The 18,654-nt window shown below is 44.4% G+C and overlaps 1 protein-coding gene across 2 annotated transcripts in view; it reads left to right on the top strand.

Annotated features, from left to right (window-relative positions):
- Window positions 1-16,806, top strand: part of ICE1 (interactor of little elongation complex ELL subunit 1) — a 36,828-nt gene extending 20,022 nt beyond the window's left edge. For both annotated transcript variants that reach the window (XM_083624568.1, XM_083624567.1), the window contains 9 exons: window positions 596-637; window positions 1,204-1,580; window positions 3,599-8,083; window positions 10,039-10,207; window positions 11,809-11,969; window positions 12,613-12,803; window positions 13,062-13,168; window positions 14,767-14,865; window positions 15,571-16,806. In XM_083624568.1, coding sequence (XP_083480694.1) covers window positions 596-637; window positions 1,204-1,580; window positions 3,599-8,083; window positions 10,039-10,207; window positions 11,809-11,969; window positions 12,613-12,803; window positions 13,062-13,168; window positions 14,767-14,865; window positions 15,571-15,767 — 5,828 coding nt within the window. In that variant the 3' untranslated portion in view covers window positions 15,768-16,806. The remainder of the gene's footprint in view (window positions 1-595; window positions 638-1,203; window positions 1,581-3,598; window positions 8,084-10,038; window positions 10,208-11,808; window positions 11,970-12,612; window positions 12,804-13,061; window positions 13,169-14,766; window positions 14,866-15,570) is intronic.
- Window positions 16,807-18,654: the final 1,848 nt, after the last annotated feature.

Genomic DNA, 18,654 nt, shown 5'->3' with positions numbered 1-18,654 from the left:
GGAGGTATTGCCATAGCCGCACGCAGCCCCTCCAGCCGGGAGAGGCTGCGCGCGGCTATGGCTTCTTTAGCCGTGCGCAGCCTCTCCCGGCTGGAGAGGTTGCGCGCCGCTAAAGAGGAAACCAAGACAGCAAGCGTGATCCATCCCGCTCGCTGTCTTGGCTTCTCCCATAGCCTCACGCAGCCTCTCCCGGCTGAAGTGGTTGTGCGCCTCTAAAGAGGAAGCCAAGACAGCGAGCGGGATCCTCCGGCCCCCTCCGGCCGGGATAGGCTGCGTGCGGCTACGGCAGAAGCCAAGACAGGAGCAGGATGGATCCCTCTCACTGTCTTGGCTTCTTTGCTGTTTGGGGCGGGGGGGGGACCTGGGCTTCCCCCGGCAGCCCCAGAAGCTCTGGGAGAAGCGGACAGGCTGCTCTGGGGGGGGGGGGGATAAGATTTTTTTTCTTGATTTCCCCCTCTAAAAACTAGGTGCGCCTTATGGTCTGGTGCGCCTTATGGAGCGAAAAATACGGTAGTCGCTTTCCTTAGAGAGAAAAAAAGGTATGTTGCAATTTTCAAGAAGAGTAAAGAAAAATTGCCTCTTTTCTCACCTGCAGCAAAAGATTTTCATGGTCATTCAAGAGCACGTGGAAAAAAAAGTGAGTACTTTTAGAACGGCACTCTGCCGCTGAATCTCACGACAGACGGATGCCAATAATTAACTTTTAGAATGACTTTGCACTATGCTTTTAATACTTGCATAATTTAACTGCAAGAACAAAATATATGCATCTATACCTGCAGGGCATTTGCGGTTGTCTCTAGGCTGCTGGAAATATTTCTTGGTGTGTCCTCATTCCTCCTATGCCTTCTTCCAAGACTGCGCTAGGAATGTCTTACACTTTTTAAGGAAAAATTTTGTGAGGGTCATGGGAAGGTTACAAAAACTGTACGGCACCCCAGAAACACAGCAGGGGGCCCCCGAGAGTGGTCAGTAAAATTAACACCTGGATTTTTAAATTTAAAAAATAATAATTAAGGGGATACTTTCTGGAGGGCAAAAAGAAACTTTCAACAGCACAGTGGTGTACCTGTAGGGCACTCAGTAAGATGGATAATAAACCATTTGTTTTAAAATTGGTTTGAAAACTTTTTTTAAAACCTTCAGGAAGTGGAGGAAATATGGAAACCTTGTTTACATTGTAGATGATCTTCTGCCCCATAGAAACGCCGTGGAATCCTCAACAATTCAGGAAACCTCGAGAAGAGAGGCCTTCTGGTTGCCCTTCACCTGAAACCTGTACGACGCACGTTTCTTTGGCACCACCGTTGCAGACAAAGCTGGGCGACAGACTTGCTGGGCATGGTAGCCCAGTAGAAAGCAAGGCCATGGAAACCACGGGCGCTTACAATGGTGGCGGCACTTTTTACGAAGGCAGATCTCTAGAAGTCATTTCAGAGACAGATTTGGGAGAGGGCAGCGTGGATGTTTTTAGCACGGAACAGGACGAACTTGGTGAAAATCTGCGAGATATTTTGAAGTGCGTCAGGCCTCTTCCTCCTCTCCTGTCTCCCATACAGTTTTCACCTGCTGCTACTCCAGTAAGTCAAAATAGGGGTTAAAATCGTGTGCCCTAGTAATGTCATAATCTGGATTGAATGTTGACTTAATACAGGACAGCAATTCTACTTGTGGATGGAGCCAGGTGGCCAGAAGGAGGCAGCACTATCCCTGGGTAGTACACTTGGCTCACTCTCATTCTCAGTTGAACAGGCTATGCAGGTATTCATAGTGCTTCAAAAAGCAAAAAAATACCACCCCACCCTCCCGATAGCAGGATAAAATCAGTAAATGTGTAATATACCTGGGCAATGATTTCTCTGTTATACCACTTTCAACTAGCCAAAAAAAAACCACAATTACCTGCCTTCAGGGTATATTAGGCCCGGACCTAAAAGAATCGTTACCATTGTATCCGGTGTAATGGAACATAATAGTAATAATAATAATAATAATAATAATAATAATAATAATAATAATTTATTATTTATACCCCGCCACTCTGGGCGGCTCCCAATCGAGTGTTTAAAACAATACAGCATTAAATATGAAAAACTTCCCTAAACATATTGTCAAACAGTGGGATATAAATGAAGACAATAAATGTGGTGGCAGCTCCTGTTGTGATTCATGAGAGCAGCAGCTCTGTCATAGGGAGTTGTTATTTTTTCTCCTTCCCCAGCTTCCTTAAGTAAGAACTGTTAAAGTGTAAAATGATTTCTCAGTTAGGATGTCATCCTTGTGGAGCTTCTTCCCTCTGCTAATTCCATTGCTAGGTAAAAACAGTTTGGTTTTAGAATGCAGTGGTACCTTGGTTTAAGAACAGCTTAGTTTATGAACAGCTTGGAAACAGAACGCTGCAAACCCAGAAGTAGGTGTTTTGGTTTGTGGACTTTGCCTTGGAAGCAGAACATGTTCCACTTCCTGTTGAGTGTGTTCCATTTGTAAATTGAGTCCCCTGCTGCTATGGGAAAGCACACCTTGGTTTAAGAATGCTTTGGTGTAAAAACGGACTTCCGGAACAGATTAAGTTCGTAAACCGAGGTACCACTGTATACTGAGTTTCCTGCTTGGCAGGGGGTTGGACTCGATGGCCCTTGTGGTCTCTTCCAACTCTATGATTCTATGAACACCTGGATTTTCAGCTTCTGGCTGCTGCTATTTTTGTGGTTTTATTGACTGTGCTTCACTTTGAGCATTGCTTTTTAAATAGTGAAATGACTCATGTTTTTATGGATTAAGATGAACCTTTGCAAGCGAGCTAAGCCCTGTAAAAAGGAACTCTCTCTCTTTGTTTCTGATAGATACTCTTTAGTTTATCTTGGTCTTAGTTCTCATTGAAGTAATAAAACCTCTGTGCAAGAAACCTCAATAGAAAAATGTTTCTCAGAAAGAACTACTTCCTGTTTTCTAGCTCTCTATGGTTTGGTTTATAAGGAACGCGGGTGGCGCTGTGGGTTAAACCACAGAGCCTAGGACTTGCCGATCAGAAGGTCGGTGGTTCGAATCCCCGCGTCGGGGTGAGCTCCCGTTGCTCGGTCCCTGCTCCTGCCAACCTAGCAGTTCGAAAGCACGTCAAAGTGCAAGATGATAAATAGGTACCGCTCCAGCGGGAAGGTAAACTGTGTTTCCGTGCGCTGCTCTGGTTCACCAGAAGCGGCTTAGTCATGCTGGCCACGTGACCCGGAAGCTGTACGCCGGCTCCCTCAGCCAATAAAGCGAGATGAGCGCCGCAACCCCAGAGTCAGTCACGACTGGACCTAATGGTCAGGGGGCCCTTTACCTTTACCTTTATGGTTTGGTTTTGATGGTTTTGAAGAGAATGCCATCATGTAAACCTGCAGCTCTGATCTGAAGTGGAACAGCGCAGAAGTAGGTTTACTGGTTTACTGAGAACTACACCTCAGTCATGTTTTTAGTGCATATCTGTTTAGATGTGTCTTTAGCAGTATCAGTTTTTTGAAAGGAAAAAAAGTAATGAACATTGTAACTTGAGTGGCTGTTCATAAAACATTTGAACTGTTATGAGTTATTAATTCTTCTCATTTATCTCTTTAAGGATACGTTATTTGGAAACTTAACAGATTCTAGTGATGAAGATGAAATGAACCAGGATGTGCAAATGCTTGAAAATATTTTGGGGGGAAATGAACCAAAAGCTGAAATTTCTTACGAGAATCATTCAGCAGAATCTCGGAGCAATTGCATCTCTTTTAGCACAAACAATACAAATGGCAATTCTCAGGAGTCACCTGAAAGACTTAGCAAATTGACGGAAGAAGAGTCAGCACTGTGTCATGACCCTGTGACAGAAACGTCAGTATATCTTAATGAGAGAGGCGCCATATCAAAGAGTGAGAAGCGTCTGCAGGAGAATTCTGACTTTTTGGAGGCACACAAAGCCACGGAACCAGCAGCACACGGTACAGAAAACGTCAACAAAAACTTAGATAATACGATGAAAGCGAAAGACAAACTCATGATGCCTGCTTTATTGTCTCCATCGGCTAACTTACAAGGTCAAGAAAAAACAGCTGAGTCAATGCCCATGAAAGAAGACGCTGGAAGCAGCATTGACCATGTGCACAAAGAGCCTAGTAGCTTCTTGAAAGAAGAGAAGGAAGAACTCATTGGGATAGTGGAAAGTGATTGGCTTCAAACACCGAAAAGTGGCAATCAGCAGCAAACCAAAGGGCCCATTTTAGCTACTGAAAATGTGCTCATAGCTCCTGAAAATTTTAAGGATGTTTCTGGTGATATGCGGGAAGGAATGGGGCCTGGCCCCAGTGACATCCAATCTAAATTTAATTTTGAGAAAGCAAAATGCATTGGTGAAGAACACACTGAACCTGTAACAACGTACAAACAAAATGCAACTGAAGGGCTCTGCTCAGGCAGCAGCGATGAAGCATTAACGGAAGAGAAAATGAATTTCGTTAACCATAATTTCCTCTCTGAAATGGAGTGTTCTAGGGCACTGCTCCAGCAACGAAATGCTGAGATAACATTTAGACAGGACTTTGAAAAAGATTCTCATGTCTCCGATGCAGCCATCAAATCACAATGCGTAGAAGAAAATCACAGTAGTGAAGAGGAATGTGACAAGCAATATGAATTAAATGGGGGGAATAAACTAGGGAATGCTGATACCTTGAGGCCCCACTCCCATATTACAGTGGCAAGTGATGGATGCAATAATTCATTGTATCGTATAGGTGAAAGCAGCAGTCTCCCTTCTGTGCCTGCTAAACATGGAGAAGATGACCAGCGGAAAGTTGAAAATGAAAGCGTTGTAGGCAAAATGAAACCCAAATCAATGGATGTAAAAAAAGAATGTGTAGAACTGGAACAGTACATTGACCAAAAAGATTCTGTTAAATCGCTACAAGAGGAGCCAGATTATCAAAGCAGTCCTATGTTAGCAGCACAAGCATTTATTATTGAAGGATGTTCTGAGGGGCCTCTTGAAAGTAAACACACACTCTTTGAATCAGAGAATGTCACTCAAAGTGCTTCAGAACTAGGATATGCGGAAAATGCAGGCGTTAAACCTGAGTGTAAGTCCAAAACACATAGCGTTTCAGTTAACTTTCAGCATGCTGAGGCTGTTGTGGAAGATTTATGCTTGACATCAGAACGGCTTGAGAAGGAAGATAGTGAAGCGCTGAAAATAACAGAAACTGGGACTGCACAGTTTATTATAGAAGAAGGAAGTGAAAAAACATCTGCTCTTGGAACTCTGTGTGACAGAAATACGGAGCCCAGTTTGATTTTTAAAGATTTGCAGTATGGAATAAATGATGTACCATCTCAAGAAAAGGCAACCTGGAATGCTGAAAGCAATTCATCTGATAAAATGAAGCATGCTGTGGAAGGGACAGAAACGAATTATAAGTGCTCTGTAACAAACGGGGTGGAATTAGAACAGAACACAAATGAAGGTCCTGCTCGGTCTGTACAAGATGAATTAGAAGCAGAGAATGCAGTTATTGAAACAACTTCCTCTGTCACTACAACAGTTGGTTCTAAATCCACTGCAGAGCCCTCCAATGTCACTGTGTCCAACGTTGAAATCAATTATGAGCTCTTCAGCAGAAATGGCCAAAGCTCTGTCCCAGGGTACATTACCCCTTCCTCTCCAAGCAGAGAAGAAGATGCTGATCATAGGGATCACGATTCTGGGGAAGACTTGGCCAGTAAAGAGGCAAATGTTCTCGATTCTGACGTAGACAAAAATAAGTCCCTGGATTGTTGCAGTTTCCATGAAATGGAAATTGAACAAGCCAGAGAACAGCCAACTCTCAGGGAATCCCAGATAATGTGTTGTGGGGAGCTTACTAAAGCACAAACCCCCGAGGCATCGAGCCTAAACAGTGTTAATACTGTAGACATTTTTGTAGTGAGCGAATCTGTTCCAAGTGATGAGAAGCTTCTTGTTCCTCTTGATAAGACGTTAGGGATTCCTTCAAGAAACTGTGAGCTAGAACATAATCTGAGTGAAGCAACAGCTAAAGAAACTGATGCAATATCGAGCAGAGGCACAAGATCTGAAGGGCTGAATGAACTGACAGTGTCTGAAAGTACTATCATGCTTATGAAATCATCTACCTTGGATTCACCAGAGGAAGAGGTTTTCCCATTAAGGAAGGTGAACTGCACAGAACCACAACCAAGGCTTGCAGCGTCCAGAGCAGATGTGGGTGGTGAGCAGCAGCTGTCCAATGTAACAGAAGAGGCGTCCCCGAAATATACGCCGGCTGCAGCACATGACACTGGCTCCCATGTTGCTGAAGTGATGGAAGGGATATGGGAACACTCATACGCAACAAGACGGATGTGTAGCGATGAAAATACCTCCTTAAAATCGGAATCTCTTACAGCAATAGAGAAATCTGAAGAGAGGCAAGCAGGACAAAACATTTCAGCAGTCGTTTCATTGGTGAGACAAGGGTTAACACACGACCGAAAATCTCTCTCCAGGAAGTCTCCTGCAAGTGATTCAGAATTTAATAGTGATATAGTTGCACCACACTCAGAATGCAGTGGCACTAGTATAGAAACCTCAGAAATCCAGTTAGATTTCTTTAAAGGGAAAGCAAGTGCTGAGGAAGAAAGAAGCTTTAACCCTTCGGGATGCAGCTCCAGCCTGACGCAGAACCAGTTAACACCTGCCTCCGAAACCCATATAAAGAACGAGGGGGAAACTCTTGCTGCTCAAACCAGCCAGCATTCCGTACCACCTGCCTCCGAACCTTCCAGCTCTAGCTCTAAATCACAAAAAATAGTGTCTGAGAAAGTGGAATCTCCCGCTTCTCTTGCATCTCACGGAAATAACGGAGCAGGACAAGCGCTTGAATCATCAGACTCTAGAGATGTTTCAGCAGAGGCAGGTCTTAGGCGTCTCCAGAGAATACCGAGCTGCAAGGGGAAGAGGAAAAGTCGGCAAGCACTGCTCACTGAGACCATTTTTGCCAACGCAGATACTTCCACACCTACAGTGTGTTCTCCTCCAAAAACCCTGACAAAAATTAGGGAAGAGATGGGCCCTCCATTACCTCCCTTGCTCCCACCTCTGATACCTACTCCCCCAAGGACGGTTAGGCCCCTCTCCCCACTGATGTCATCGTCTAGCCAGTCTTCTTTGCCTTCCCCACTTGATGGAATGAATTCTCCTTTACGTGAAACTCCAGTTCCTCCTCTAAGGTCGCCGCTGTTGGATACCCCCAAATGCAAGTCTCCCGCTACATTTACCACCCCTTCTCCCTCGGGCACGCCAATGCGTCAGAGGGCTCTGTCTTCGCCACTTCAGTTTTGCGCCACCACTCCCAAGCACGCCCTCCCCGTGCCTGGCAGACTTCCTCCATCGGCAGTTGGCGGCACTGCTCCACCCGTACCCCAGGAAAACTCGGTGAAGATCTTGGACAGCATGTATCCAGAGCTATCCGCCCGAGCCAGAACTCTCAGCATCCTGAAAGGTAACATTCAGCTGAGTAGGTCGTCTTCTCTAGATGGCAAGAACGCCCCACAGCCGGTCCATCAGATCAGTGGCTTTAAAGCAATTGCTTCTGTGTCCACTGCTTTTGTTAAGACGGGGAGCAGTTTCAAGCCTGACCCAGAGCAACTGTCTTCCAATGTGTGTTACGCTGGGAAAAGGGCTTTAGTACCTGTGACTGTTCCAAAGAATGCCAAAAGGCTAAGACTAGATAGCAAGTCGCCAAAATCAAACTTCTGCAAGGAGGAGCCTTCAGGTAGAGTCCCAGATGCTGGCGTACGGTGCCCTGCTGAGGAGGAAACTATCCATCTGAGTAGCGAGGGTGGTACTCACTTAACCGGTGAAGCCGATTCACAATTGCTTGTGGCTGCGAAGAAAAGCGATGACTCCGATAGCAACATTGTGATGGTAGCACTGGAGAAAGTTTCCAAAGCCTGTTTTGACCTGTTACCTGTTATCCGTAGCCACGTTTTGGTGGGCAATACCTCGAAGCTCCCAGCCATGAGAGATGAAGAGAAAGAAGCTGTTTATGAACTTGGCGTTGCTAAGAAGGTCAGTTACACTTCTTGTTGTTGTTGTTGTTGTTGTTGTTTTAAAAAAATACCAGTAAACTGGTTTAGCTCATACAACCAAACAATGAGCGTGGAACCTTCTGGAATAGTAGTTAAGAAGCCGTAGAGGAGACCATTTGAAGCCACCTCTCTGCCAACCTATCATGCCACCTCTTGCAGTTCATATGTGGACATATAATTAAGTTTGCTGTGGCTGATTGGGGATGTTGACTCATATCTTGGTTTTTGTTAAAGGGATGAAGCTGGATTTGCATGGCTTAACACACATCCGCACACACAGACATACACTTTTGACCAAAATGTGGTTTTTCAGTCCCTTACAGCTAATATCCATGGGGATTTTGATGTTGTGTTTACCCCAGTGTTTCTCAAACTTTTTGCACTCTCTCATTTCTTGCAAACTTAGCTGCTGCCACCGCCACCCATCCCGGCTCGTCTCTTCCACAGGTGAGCAAGTGCACAAGGACTTTGCTCACAGTTGTCTCCATTTAGCCTGTTGTATATGAGAATTTGCAGGCTGAAGTGCTAATCTCGGCATCAGCATTCAGAGCAGAGGAACTGTTACCCACTCTTAAGCACCATAAAAATAAAGCAGCATCTTCTGCTGGGGTGATAGGGGTGCAGTCACCCCCAGAAATCCAATGTGCACCAGAGAGGGTCCTTTGAGAGGGGCATTCAGTCGATATGGGCTTTGGCTGGTAAAAAAGAATGTGCTGTGTGTTTTAAGACCCCTGTATTTTCGCCCCACTCCACATGACCCACAGACCCCCCCAAGTGAGAGTCCTGTCCTTTAGTTTTGTGTTTCACAGGTTTAAACCTATGTCTTGGTTTACAAAGGCTTCTGAAAGCAGATTGTACTGTGATCCAAATGCATCGAACAGTTCGCACATCCAAGTTCTATCTGGATGTCTGTAATAAGGCGGAACTTGTGGAGGGAGTAGGGAAACCATCGTAACTCAGTCGTCAGATCTGTAAATCTTGTGACCCTCCCTGCTCCAAACTCCAGGAACATGGGTGCCTTGGACTGCACAAAGAGGAGGGCTGTTGTGTAAGCCTGGTTCAGGTGAATCTATCCCTGCCTTAGATGGAATGCTTGGGCTCTAAAATTGTATGGAGACACTTCTGAAACACTTCAACTTGTCTGATAGTTTATTCATTTGGTGGAGTTGTTGAGCGCTTTGGGTTCCACTTCACTGACGAAGAGCCAGTTCGTGATGGCCAGTTTTTTAAGCGGCAGCATGCCTCTGGAGTGATCACCTTCCCAAGTTCCTGTTTGTTTGTTTGTTTGTTTGAGTTTACATATATGCTGCTTTTCCACAATCAGCTGCAGCCAAAGCGGCTTGCAGCAAACATTCAAAACATCAAAATACAAATATTCAGAATACAGACCATGTCAGTAAATTCAAAAGTCAACAATTTAACAAAGACAGAATAAATTTGATATTACCCCCCAAAAAAAGGTCAAGAAAAGAAAAGCCCGATCCAGGCTTTAGTACATAAATGCAAAGCCAAAGAAGAGTTAACCGACAACAAAGTTTGGCAACGCATTTTCTATCAGGACTCATTTGGTGTTTCTCATTAAAAGAACATTCACTATGCTGTTACTTCTTGTACCTGCCATGCATTTAGTCCTTCGCTCCTACTATTGTGGTGTTTAGTTGCTGGTTTTCTGTCTTTTTAACCTTTGCAGCTTACCAGTTTCAGCTGCAAACTGCCACGAGTGCACTTTTCCAGTGGTTTTAAAACATGTTTGTCCTTGGGCTTGCTTGGACAGATCTGTTCTTCTCTATTTTATTGCCTGTATCTGATAAAGAATTAGCTCTGAAGATCATCAGCATTTCTGTTCAAGGACAGAAGTATATTATTTTCTGATAATAAGGTATATTATACATGTTGAAATATCCTCAATGGAAAATACCATTTTGCATGTTACAGCACTTAGCCGAGACAGCGTTGCAGACCATTCTGAAGAAACTGAAGAAACAGAAGATGACCTTGGGCCACAATCACATTCAGGCCCTCTGCAGGGTGTATGTTGGAATATGCCGGCAGCTGGGAGACCTTGAAAAAGCACGCCTGTTTTGCTACAGTCTTCTTAAGGAAGGTATGATCTGTCTTTGTCTTTTTTACGGTGGAAAGCGTCTTACGCATTGTGTTCCAGCTGAATCCAGATATGTTAATTGCTTTTGGATGTTTCATGGGAAGCGGTTCATAAACGAAATAAATCAATGTATACTCACTGTTTTGGCAAAGGTCTGTTTACCAGGGTTGTTGGCTGATTAAACAACCCACAGGCCTGGTTCATACATTTCCGTCAGAGTAACACTGCAGTATTATGGAGAAGAAGTGGTGCAATACTCTCTCCTCTGTGATACAGCCTCCACTGCAAACCACACCCTCCACACAAATGGCGAACTGGGCAGCGGGTCTGGTCTGTGTGATTTCCTGCCCTCCATTAATATACAAAAGGGGGAATAATTGTGTGGACTGGGCCATTGCAGGATAAAGAACTAATGCAGAGGACCTTATTCACACCTGGGGCTTCCTCCCTAATGGAAGGGCTTGATCTCCTCCTCTACTGCATTGAGGTTACACACACACACACACACACACACACACACACACACTGCTTCCCATTACAAAAAGTCCCGAAGTGATTCGCAAGCCAGAACAAAAATACACAAGCATATTAAAAACCTGAATCAGAATATACACATCCAGGCATCAGGCTACCCAAATGCAGGGGAAACAAAATGATTTGTGGTTTTACGTATTTGTGTTTTTGTTTTTTAAAAAATGAAAAGTTTGTAAACTGTCCTGGAGGTAGAGGCCCAACCACTGGACCCACTGGATCCTAAGTCAGCACAGCCATGGTGATCTCAATGGGCTCTATCAGGGTCTCTTCACTATGCCAACCTGGGAGCGTTTCCTCTCCCCCTTCCTGGCTGCCTATTCTACCCTAGCACCACCAGCCGCCTATGCAGGCAATAAAGTTTTTGGATGTTTGCTTTTAATTTCTTTTTGCTTTTAACTTGTTTTTAACATTCTATGATGCTGTAGTTTTGTTTTTATATTGTAAACTGCAGTGATATATGTATATATATTTATCATACAGCAGTACAGTCATACCTCGGAATAAAAAGTGCATTACTTCCGGGTTTTGCAACTGCGGATGCGTGGCTGCGTCTTACGTTCTGTTCAGGGTGTGAATGGGGCTCCGGAACGTATCCCGTTCACATCCCGAGGTACCACTGTATCTAACATCTGTTTTTATAAATAGAATAGAATAAGAAACAAGTCCCACCACTGCCACCCAGGGGTCAGGATTGCAGCCTAAATCCTTGGCGTTACCTTTAGGGTATGGCTGCTTGAGGAGAGCCTAAGCTCCTTAGATCTATATAATAGATAATTTTGTGAGTATGTGCAGGAGACACATTTAGCTGGTATGGAGGCGTGATTAATATACTGAGCATGTGCAGTGGTCTAGAGAGAGAGAGAGTACTGAGAGAGAGAGAGTATTGAGCGTAAACTGGAAAAGGGACATGGAAAGGGGGAAAGGTAAGTGCTTTAGCTCCTCACTGCTTATATAGTGAACCCCCTGCAACATTTTGTTTCAAGTCCAACTTGTAATATATATATATATACATATTGATTATTGTCTAGCCTAAAGGGTTTTCCTTTCTTATTTTAATTCCTCCCTGCCAGATTTTCCCAAGTCGGCCATACTAACTTTGTTTATTGCGAACATGTGGGATGAGATCTTTTCCTCGGAAGGTGTGATCAGCAAAGCTATCCAGTTGGTTGCCAGGCAGCGTGCAGGAGGGGAGGTGCTGAAATGTCTGAGAACTTACCTGAATTGGGAACAGGTATGAGCATTTGACAGGATCCCATTTTTTGCATTTGGCCAGAAAAGAGTTGGTTGTTGATTATACAAGAGCAGAATCTCACTTTTCACAGAGGCATAAGAAAGGGCCAGTGTGCATATTTATTGTGTTATCTGTTAATCAAATGCTGATTTCTGAAGAGCTGGGTATCACTTTGAAGAAAGTGGGTTTGATTTGGGGGGGGGCAGTTTCACATGCCGCTGAACCAAATAAAACCACTGAAAAAAACACTACTTATAATATTGCCATTTTCACTGTGAGGTGGGTAAAAAATACTTTTATAGGCATGTGGGGTAGTAGGAAGGGGGAAATATAAAAGACAGCATGTTCTCCACTTAGAGCCTGCGGATGAGACGAAATCAGAGCCGTGGAGCTCCTTGGCACTAGGAGAATGCAGCGGCAAAGAATTTAGCAATTTCCAAAGGCAAAGATGGATTTGATAGCAGTTGGAATGTGATGTCAGTGATAGCCAGCTGATTATACCCAGTTCTGCTCCATTTTGGGACTGGTTGTTCATCTGCACTACCATTTTGTGACCAGTGGTCTCACTAATCTTTAGCCATCTCTATAAGGTCTTGTGGGTAGAATGTTTGAGAATAAAATCAGCACTCATTCATTTTTCCAGAATGCACCAGCAGATGTTGGCATGATGGTCTCTAGCCTGCTTTTGGTGATACAGTTGTGTCCACAGATGGAATTTCAGCTCAGTGAGCAATTTGGAGAAGACCTGAAAGAGAGCACATGGGAATATGTGTTTGCTGTTGATCTGTTGTGCTCACATCAAAAGTGGCGCTGGACCCACGATCATATCATAAGGTATTACGAGTCTTTGTTGTTTATCGTACTTAATAATTAAAATAAAGGTGTGCAGCCTGGCTCATCCATTCACCATAGGCTGCTTCCTCTAATACGCTTGCGGGAAGCAGCTGTTGCTAAGCCAACCTTGTTGTTCTGCTGTTACTGCAACTTAATATGTTTTCTCAAATCAAAAGCATGTGGAGGTCGAGCTGGTTTCAAAAGGCAAAAAGGGAGGCAGTCAGCACATATGTACTCATTGTCCGCTTCGTTCCACAGCAAAGAACTCTGGCCTATCATGGATAAGTGGATAAAGAACAGAAAGGGCAATGGCAACGTCTCTTCCCCTTCTGATATAATTGTAGCAACGGTGCTCAGACTGATTGGTGAGTATGCATTCCTGCAGCACTTTCTCTGTGGCTACCAGGCTTGTTGGAATACTCTTTCCATTTGTCTGCTGGGGACATTAGTCCACATCTGTGTGCATGAATAAAAGGAGCCGGTAACTTGCGGTGGTGATGGCTTTTACGTTCTGGCTGCAGTCTCTTGAGAACTAATACGAAAGGGTTGTTGGCATCTCTCCCCACATCCCACCCAAAAAAGAAGACTACTTTATACCGTATTTTTCCGTGTATAACACGCCTCCTATTTTGGGGGACTCAAAATTAAGAAAATGGGGGGGGGGATTGCCCAGAGTTGATGAGCTTTTCAGGGGCCAAAATTCACTCACCCGCCAGACCAACAATGGCTATCGCACATGTCGCCGAGACAACCTATCCCGCTCACCAACAGCAGCCGCCCTAATCACACACACAGCCTATCAGCAGCAGCCCTTGCCGCAGTCACCAATCACCGCTGACGAGATCATTCTCACAGCAGCAACCAATCCCCCATCCCAACAATGCGCTAACCGTGTATAAGACGAGCCCCAATTCTGGACATTGCTTTAGCATAAAAAACCCTCGTCTTATACATGAAAAAGTACAGTACCTTTAACCCGTAAACTACAGTTAATCCAGAATGCGGCAGCTAGACTGGTGACTGGCCGCTGAGACCACATAACACCGGTCCTGAAAGACCTACATTGGCTCCCAGTACGTTTCCGAGCACGATTCAAAGTGTTGGTGCTGACCTTAAAAGCCCTTAACGGCCTCGGTCCAGTATACCTGAAGGAGCGTCTCCACCCCCATCGTTCTGCCCAGACACTGAGGTCCAGCGCCGAGGGCCTTCTGGCAGTTCCCTCACTGCGAGAAGCCAAGTTACAGGGAACCAGGCAGAGGGCCTTCTCGGTGGTGGCGCCCTCCCATCAGATGTCAAGGAAATAAACAACTACCTGACTTTTAGAAGACATCTGAAGGCAGCCCTGTTTAGGGACGTTTTTAATGTTTGATGTTTTATCATGTTTTTAATATTCTGTTGGGAGCCGCCCAGAGTGGCTGGGGAAACGCAGCCAGATGGGTGGGGTATAAATAGAAAAATATTACTAATATTATTATTATTATTATTATTAATGATCTCTGCAGCATCCTGTATCCATTTTATCTCTGGCTGAATGGCAACATGCTTCTTGGAGTCAGAGGGCAGAAGGACTGATTAATAGATGTGGATTTGGCTGTCTTTGCTCTTCCTTCTTCGTCTCCCTTCTGGTGCCTTCTTAGCTGTGCCCTCCATGACTCTCTCACGCTTGCTGCTGTATCAGAACCAAATAATATGTCCAGGATCTGACTCTTACCCATTTCCTCACATTATGCAAGTTCCTTGCTTATAAAGTGCCAGGAGATCTTCGCTTCCTTCAGCAGAGCGAAGATGATCACTTTAAGCTCCTCCATGCAGCAGCTAGATGTCCGATGGGGGGGCAGAAGAGATTTTCTAGCCTAGCTTCATCCTCATTCATTTTCATATGTAGTTATGTCAGTGCCCCCCAGCCCTCCACACTCTGAAGTAGTTTACATAACAATCTCCCCTTTCTGTTGATTCTTCACAGGTCGTCTAGGCCAAATAGGACTGAGAGAAGGATTTTTTTCTGCGGTCGAAAACATCAGTTCCGTTATTGGGGTCTTTCTCCAGCATGCCAAAGAGAAAGGTAACAACCATTCTGCCTGTACTGTAATGCGGTGAAGCATCTGACAGCTATTGCCCTGTGCTAAGGAGACGCCCAGGAACATTTGTGGGCGTTCTGCTTATTTAGACCATTTCTATACTGCTTCCTAGGGACGCGGGTGGCGCTGTGGGTTAAACCACAGAGCCTAGGACTTGCTGATCAGAAGGTCAGCGGTTCGAATCCCCCCGATGGGGTGAGCTCCCGTTGCTCAGTCCCTGCTCCTGCCAACCTAGCAGTTCGAAAGCACCTCGAAGTGCAAGTAGATAAATAGGTACCGCTCCGGCGGGAAGGTAAACAGCGTTTCTGTGTGCTGCTCTGGTTCGCCAGAAGCGGCTTAGTCATGCTGGCCACATGACCCGGAAGCTGTACGCCGGATCTCTCGGCCAGTAAAGCGAGATGAGCGCCGCAACCCCAGAGTCGGTCACAACTGATGGTCAGGGGTCCCTTTACCTTTACCTTTATACTGCTTCCTATATAAAAATAATAATCTCTCTAGAGGCAGTGAAGCCCAGCTTCTGTGTGAGGGGAAATTGAAAAGCGAGTTTGACCTGGGAAACGCAAATGCTTAATAGACCAGGATGCCAGAAGAAAGTGCCATATTCCGCTGAGTTGACTTTGTTCCTTTTGCAACCCTGAATGGCTTTTGGTCAAGGGCATTATTAATGGTTCTCTTTCCCATCTTTGCAGATGTGGCCTGGGGCGTCCAGTTGGCAGCGGCATATGCGCTTTGCGAGTTGGGTCCTAGCAATCCACCTAAAGTCTTTGAGGCCATCCAAGCTTGGGAAGCAGTCAATGCAAAGTGCCTTCCTCCTGCTGTCATGAGCGGCGTAGCAGAAGTCCGCAGTCTACTGAAGTGTGCTGGGAGAACCGAAGGCTGCTCATGAAGTTCCTGGGGGACGGCTTTTTTTAACCATACAGGAAAATGTGGCAGTGCCATCTGAAATAACCTCCTTCAAATGGGAAGAGTCATGAACCTCCCTCCTTGGAGGCTGGCAGAAAACATAAACTCTTGTTGAGATGTCGTGAGGACATCTTTGTTCAATGTAGCCTGAAGTACTTTGTGTGGCAGTAGAAACAATAAGCTATTGAGCATTGCCTTAAATGCCACAAGAAGACAATAGATTGTCTTACTAGCTCTTTAAATCGGGGCAGGGAGGGGGGGAATGTTCATCTATGCAAATAGAAGTGTTCTCTTGCAAACGGTCTTGCAGGAAGTGAATTCCCGAGACTACAAAGTCTCTTTTTAGTTACGCCAAATGTTCTCCAAACAACTTTCACTGGAAATGTGGATGAAACGAACTTTTAAAAAAACCTTTGTTTTGCTTCTTTGTTCACTAGTCTCTGCAAAGCTTAAGGCACTTTTAAAGAAGGATTCAGATGTGAAGCCTGCATCTGTAAGCAGGTTTTGTAGATTTGAGGTATTGTTTCTAAATCGAGTGCATCTTTTTGACCAGAGATGACAGTGGAGCAAAACAAATAAATCCACATAATGAGAAGTGATAACTCTCTGGCCACTTTCAAAACTGATTTGTCTACTCCCTAAATTTGTCAATTTGCCTCAAAAGGAAAAGAGAAGATTTTCGATCAAATCATGTCCTTTATTCATGCTAGTAGGCCTTTCAATTTTAATGAATTTAACTGAAGCATGGTTTGAGTTCTGTACACAATATCTACAGTATATAGAAGAATGAGATGCTTTCTCTGTGAGAATGTGTATATATGGTATATTCATATAATGTGTTTCACATTTCATGTTGTTCCGCTTTGGGAATTTTACTACATATATATAGAAACGAGTTTAAAATAATAATTAAAAACCTTGAAATTGTATAAACATCTAATGTAGTTTCACTTGTTTTCAGATTATTTTTTACATGTCTGTATAATTTTTTTCTAATAAATATTATTTGTGCATTTAACAGATGAATATTTGAATTAGTGTCAAAATGTAATTGAAGTGACTATTTAGATTGTTTGTTTTGCAGGGATCAAACTTCATTTGCCACTCCCGCGCACGCTGAAAATATATATTGTTTTTAAGTTTTGCCTCAATGTTGGTTGATTGTGATAAGGATATCAATAATTTATTTTTAAAAAGACTCATTCTTTGCTTTTCTCACTACTCAGAGCATCTGAAACTCGCCCAGTTGTAAAACAGCTAAAACGTTTAAAGCAAGCCATCAATCATTAGAAGTTAAAGCCATCAAATCTAACTCCACTGCAATGCAGATTTTAACAGCAGCATTAAAATATCAGCAATTAGCAAACACTTTCACAAATAGAAACAGCTTGGCTGGATGCTGAAACAGATGGAGGGAAGTTAAAAGGACTGGCTCCATTTGTAGCAGGACACTGCAGGTCAGCAACCTTTTTCAGCTGTGGGCTGGTCCACCGTCCCTCAGACCATGTGGTGGGCTGGACTACAGTGTTACCTCAGGTTACATACGCTTCAGGTTACATACGCTTCAGGTTACAGACTCTGCTAACCCAGAAATAGTGCTTAAGTGGTTAAGAACTTTGCTTCAGGATGAGAACAGAAATCATGCTGCGGCGGCAGCAGGAGGCCCCGTTAGCTAAAGTGGTGCTTCAGGTTAAGAACAGTTTCAGGTTAAGAACAGACCTCTGGAACAAATTAAGTACTTATCCAGAGGTACCACTGTATATTTGGGGGCGGGGGAATGAATGAATTCCTATGCCCCACAAATAACCCAGAGATGCATTTTAAATAAAAGGACACATTCTACTCATGTAAACACGCTGATTCCCAGACCGTCCACAGGCCGGATTGAGAAGGTGATTGGGCCATATCCAGCCCACGGGCCTTAGGTTGCCTACCCCTGCTCCAGAGTGTGGGTGTTGCTATTGAGATCCTCAAATACTGTCCTGCAGACATAAGGCACCCCCCCACCCTCTGCATCCTTCTGAAAAGCTTGTTTGTGTTTTATCACGAACCCTTACACGTTTACCCAACAACTTTGGATTATATCCGAGGCTCTTCTCCATGAGGGCTTCAACCTGAAGAGTTCCAAATAAGAACACTGTGCAAAATAGTAAGAAAATTGGTAAAAAGTACAGTGGTACCTCTGGTTGCGAACGGGATCTGTTCTGGAGGCCTGTTCGCAACATGAAAAGAGGGCAACCAGCAGCGGCACGGGTTGCGATCCGGCGTTTCTGCACATGCACGTGACTTCATTTTGCGTATATGCGCGAGCAGCGAAACTCAGAAGTAACCCTTTCCGGTACTTCTGGGTCGCCGCGGGACGTAACCTGAAAGAACGTAACATGAAGCAAACGTAACATGAGGTATGACTGTACAGTGGTACCTCAGGTTACATATGCTTCAGGTTACATACGCTTCAGGTTACAGACTCCGCTAACCCAGAAATAGTGCTTCAGGTTAAGAACTTTGCTTCAGGATAAGAACAGAAATCGTGCTCCAGCTGAGGCAAGGAAGAAGGGCTACCCCTATGCTATCCATATAATCAGTTATCAGTAATCAATATATTCATATATGCTCACACATAATCAGGGCTTACGGTATTTTATAATCCATTTTGAATCAAAGGGAAGCTGTGCCTTAGCTAACTGCATACTGCTTGAAACAGCAAAATTAGGAGCCGACCTTTCCCCTACAAACATCCGTGTACCCTGGACAAGGGGAAGACGTGAATCAGAGATTCTGGTACAAAATCCCCTCAGATACAGGCTAAATTAATCCACAGAACAGGAAGAGCAAAACCACAAAATCTCCAAACTCCCTGTCCTGTCATA

This window comes from Podarcis filfolensis (genome assembly GCF_964270895.1).
Source record: "Podarcis filfolensis genome assembly, chromosome: 7".
Classification (NCBI taxonomy): domain Eukaryota; kingdom Metazoa; phylum Chordata; class Lepidosauria; order Squamata; family Lacertidae; genus Podarcis; species Podarcis filfolensis.
The sequence above is the reverse complement of the archived record's forward strand: the minus strand, read 5'-3'. Positions and strand labels throughout refer to the sequence as shown.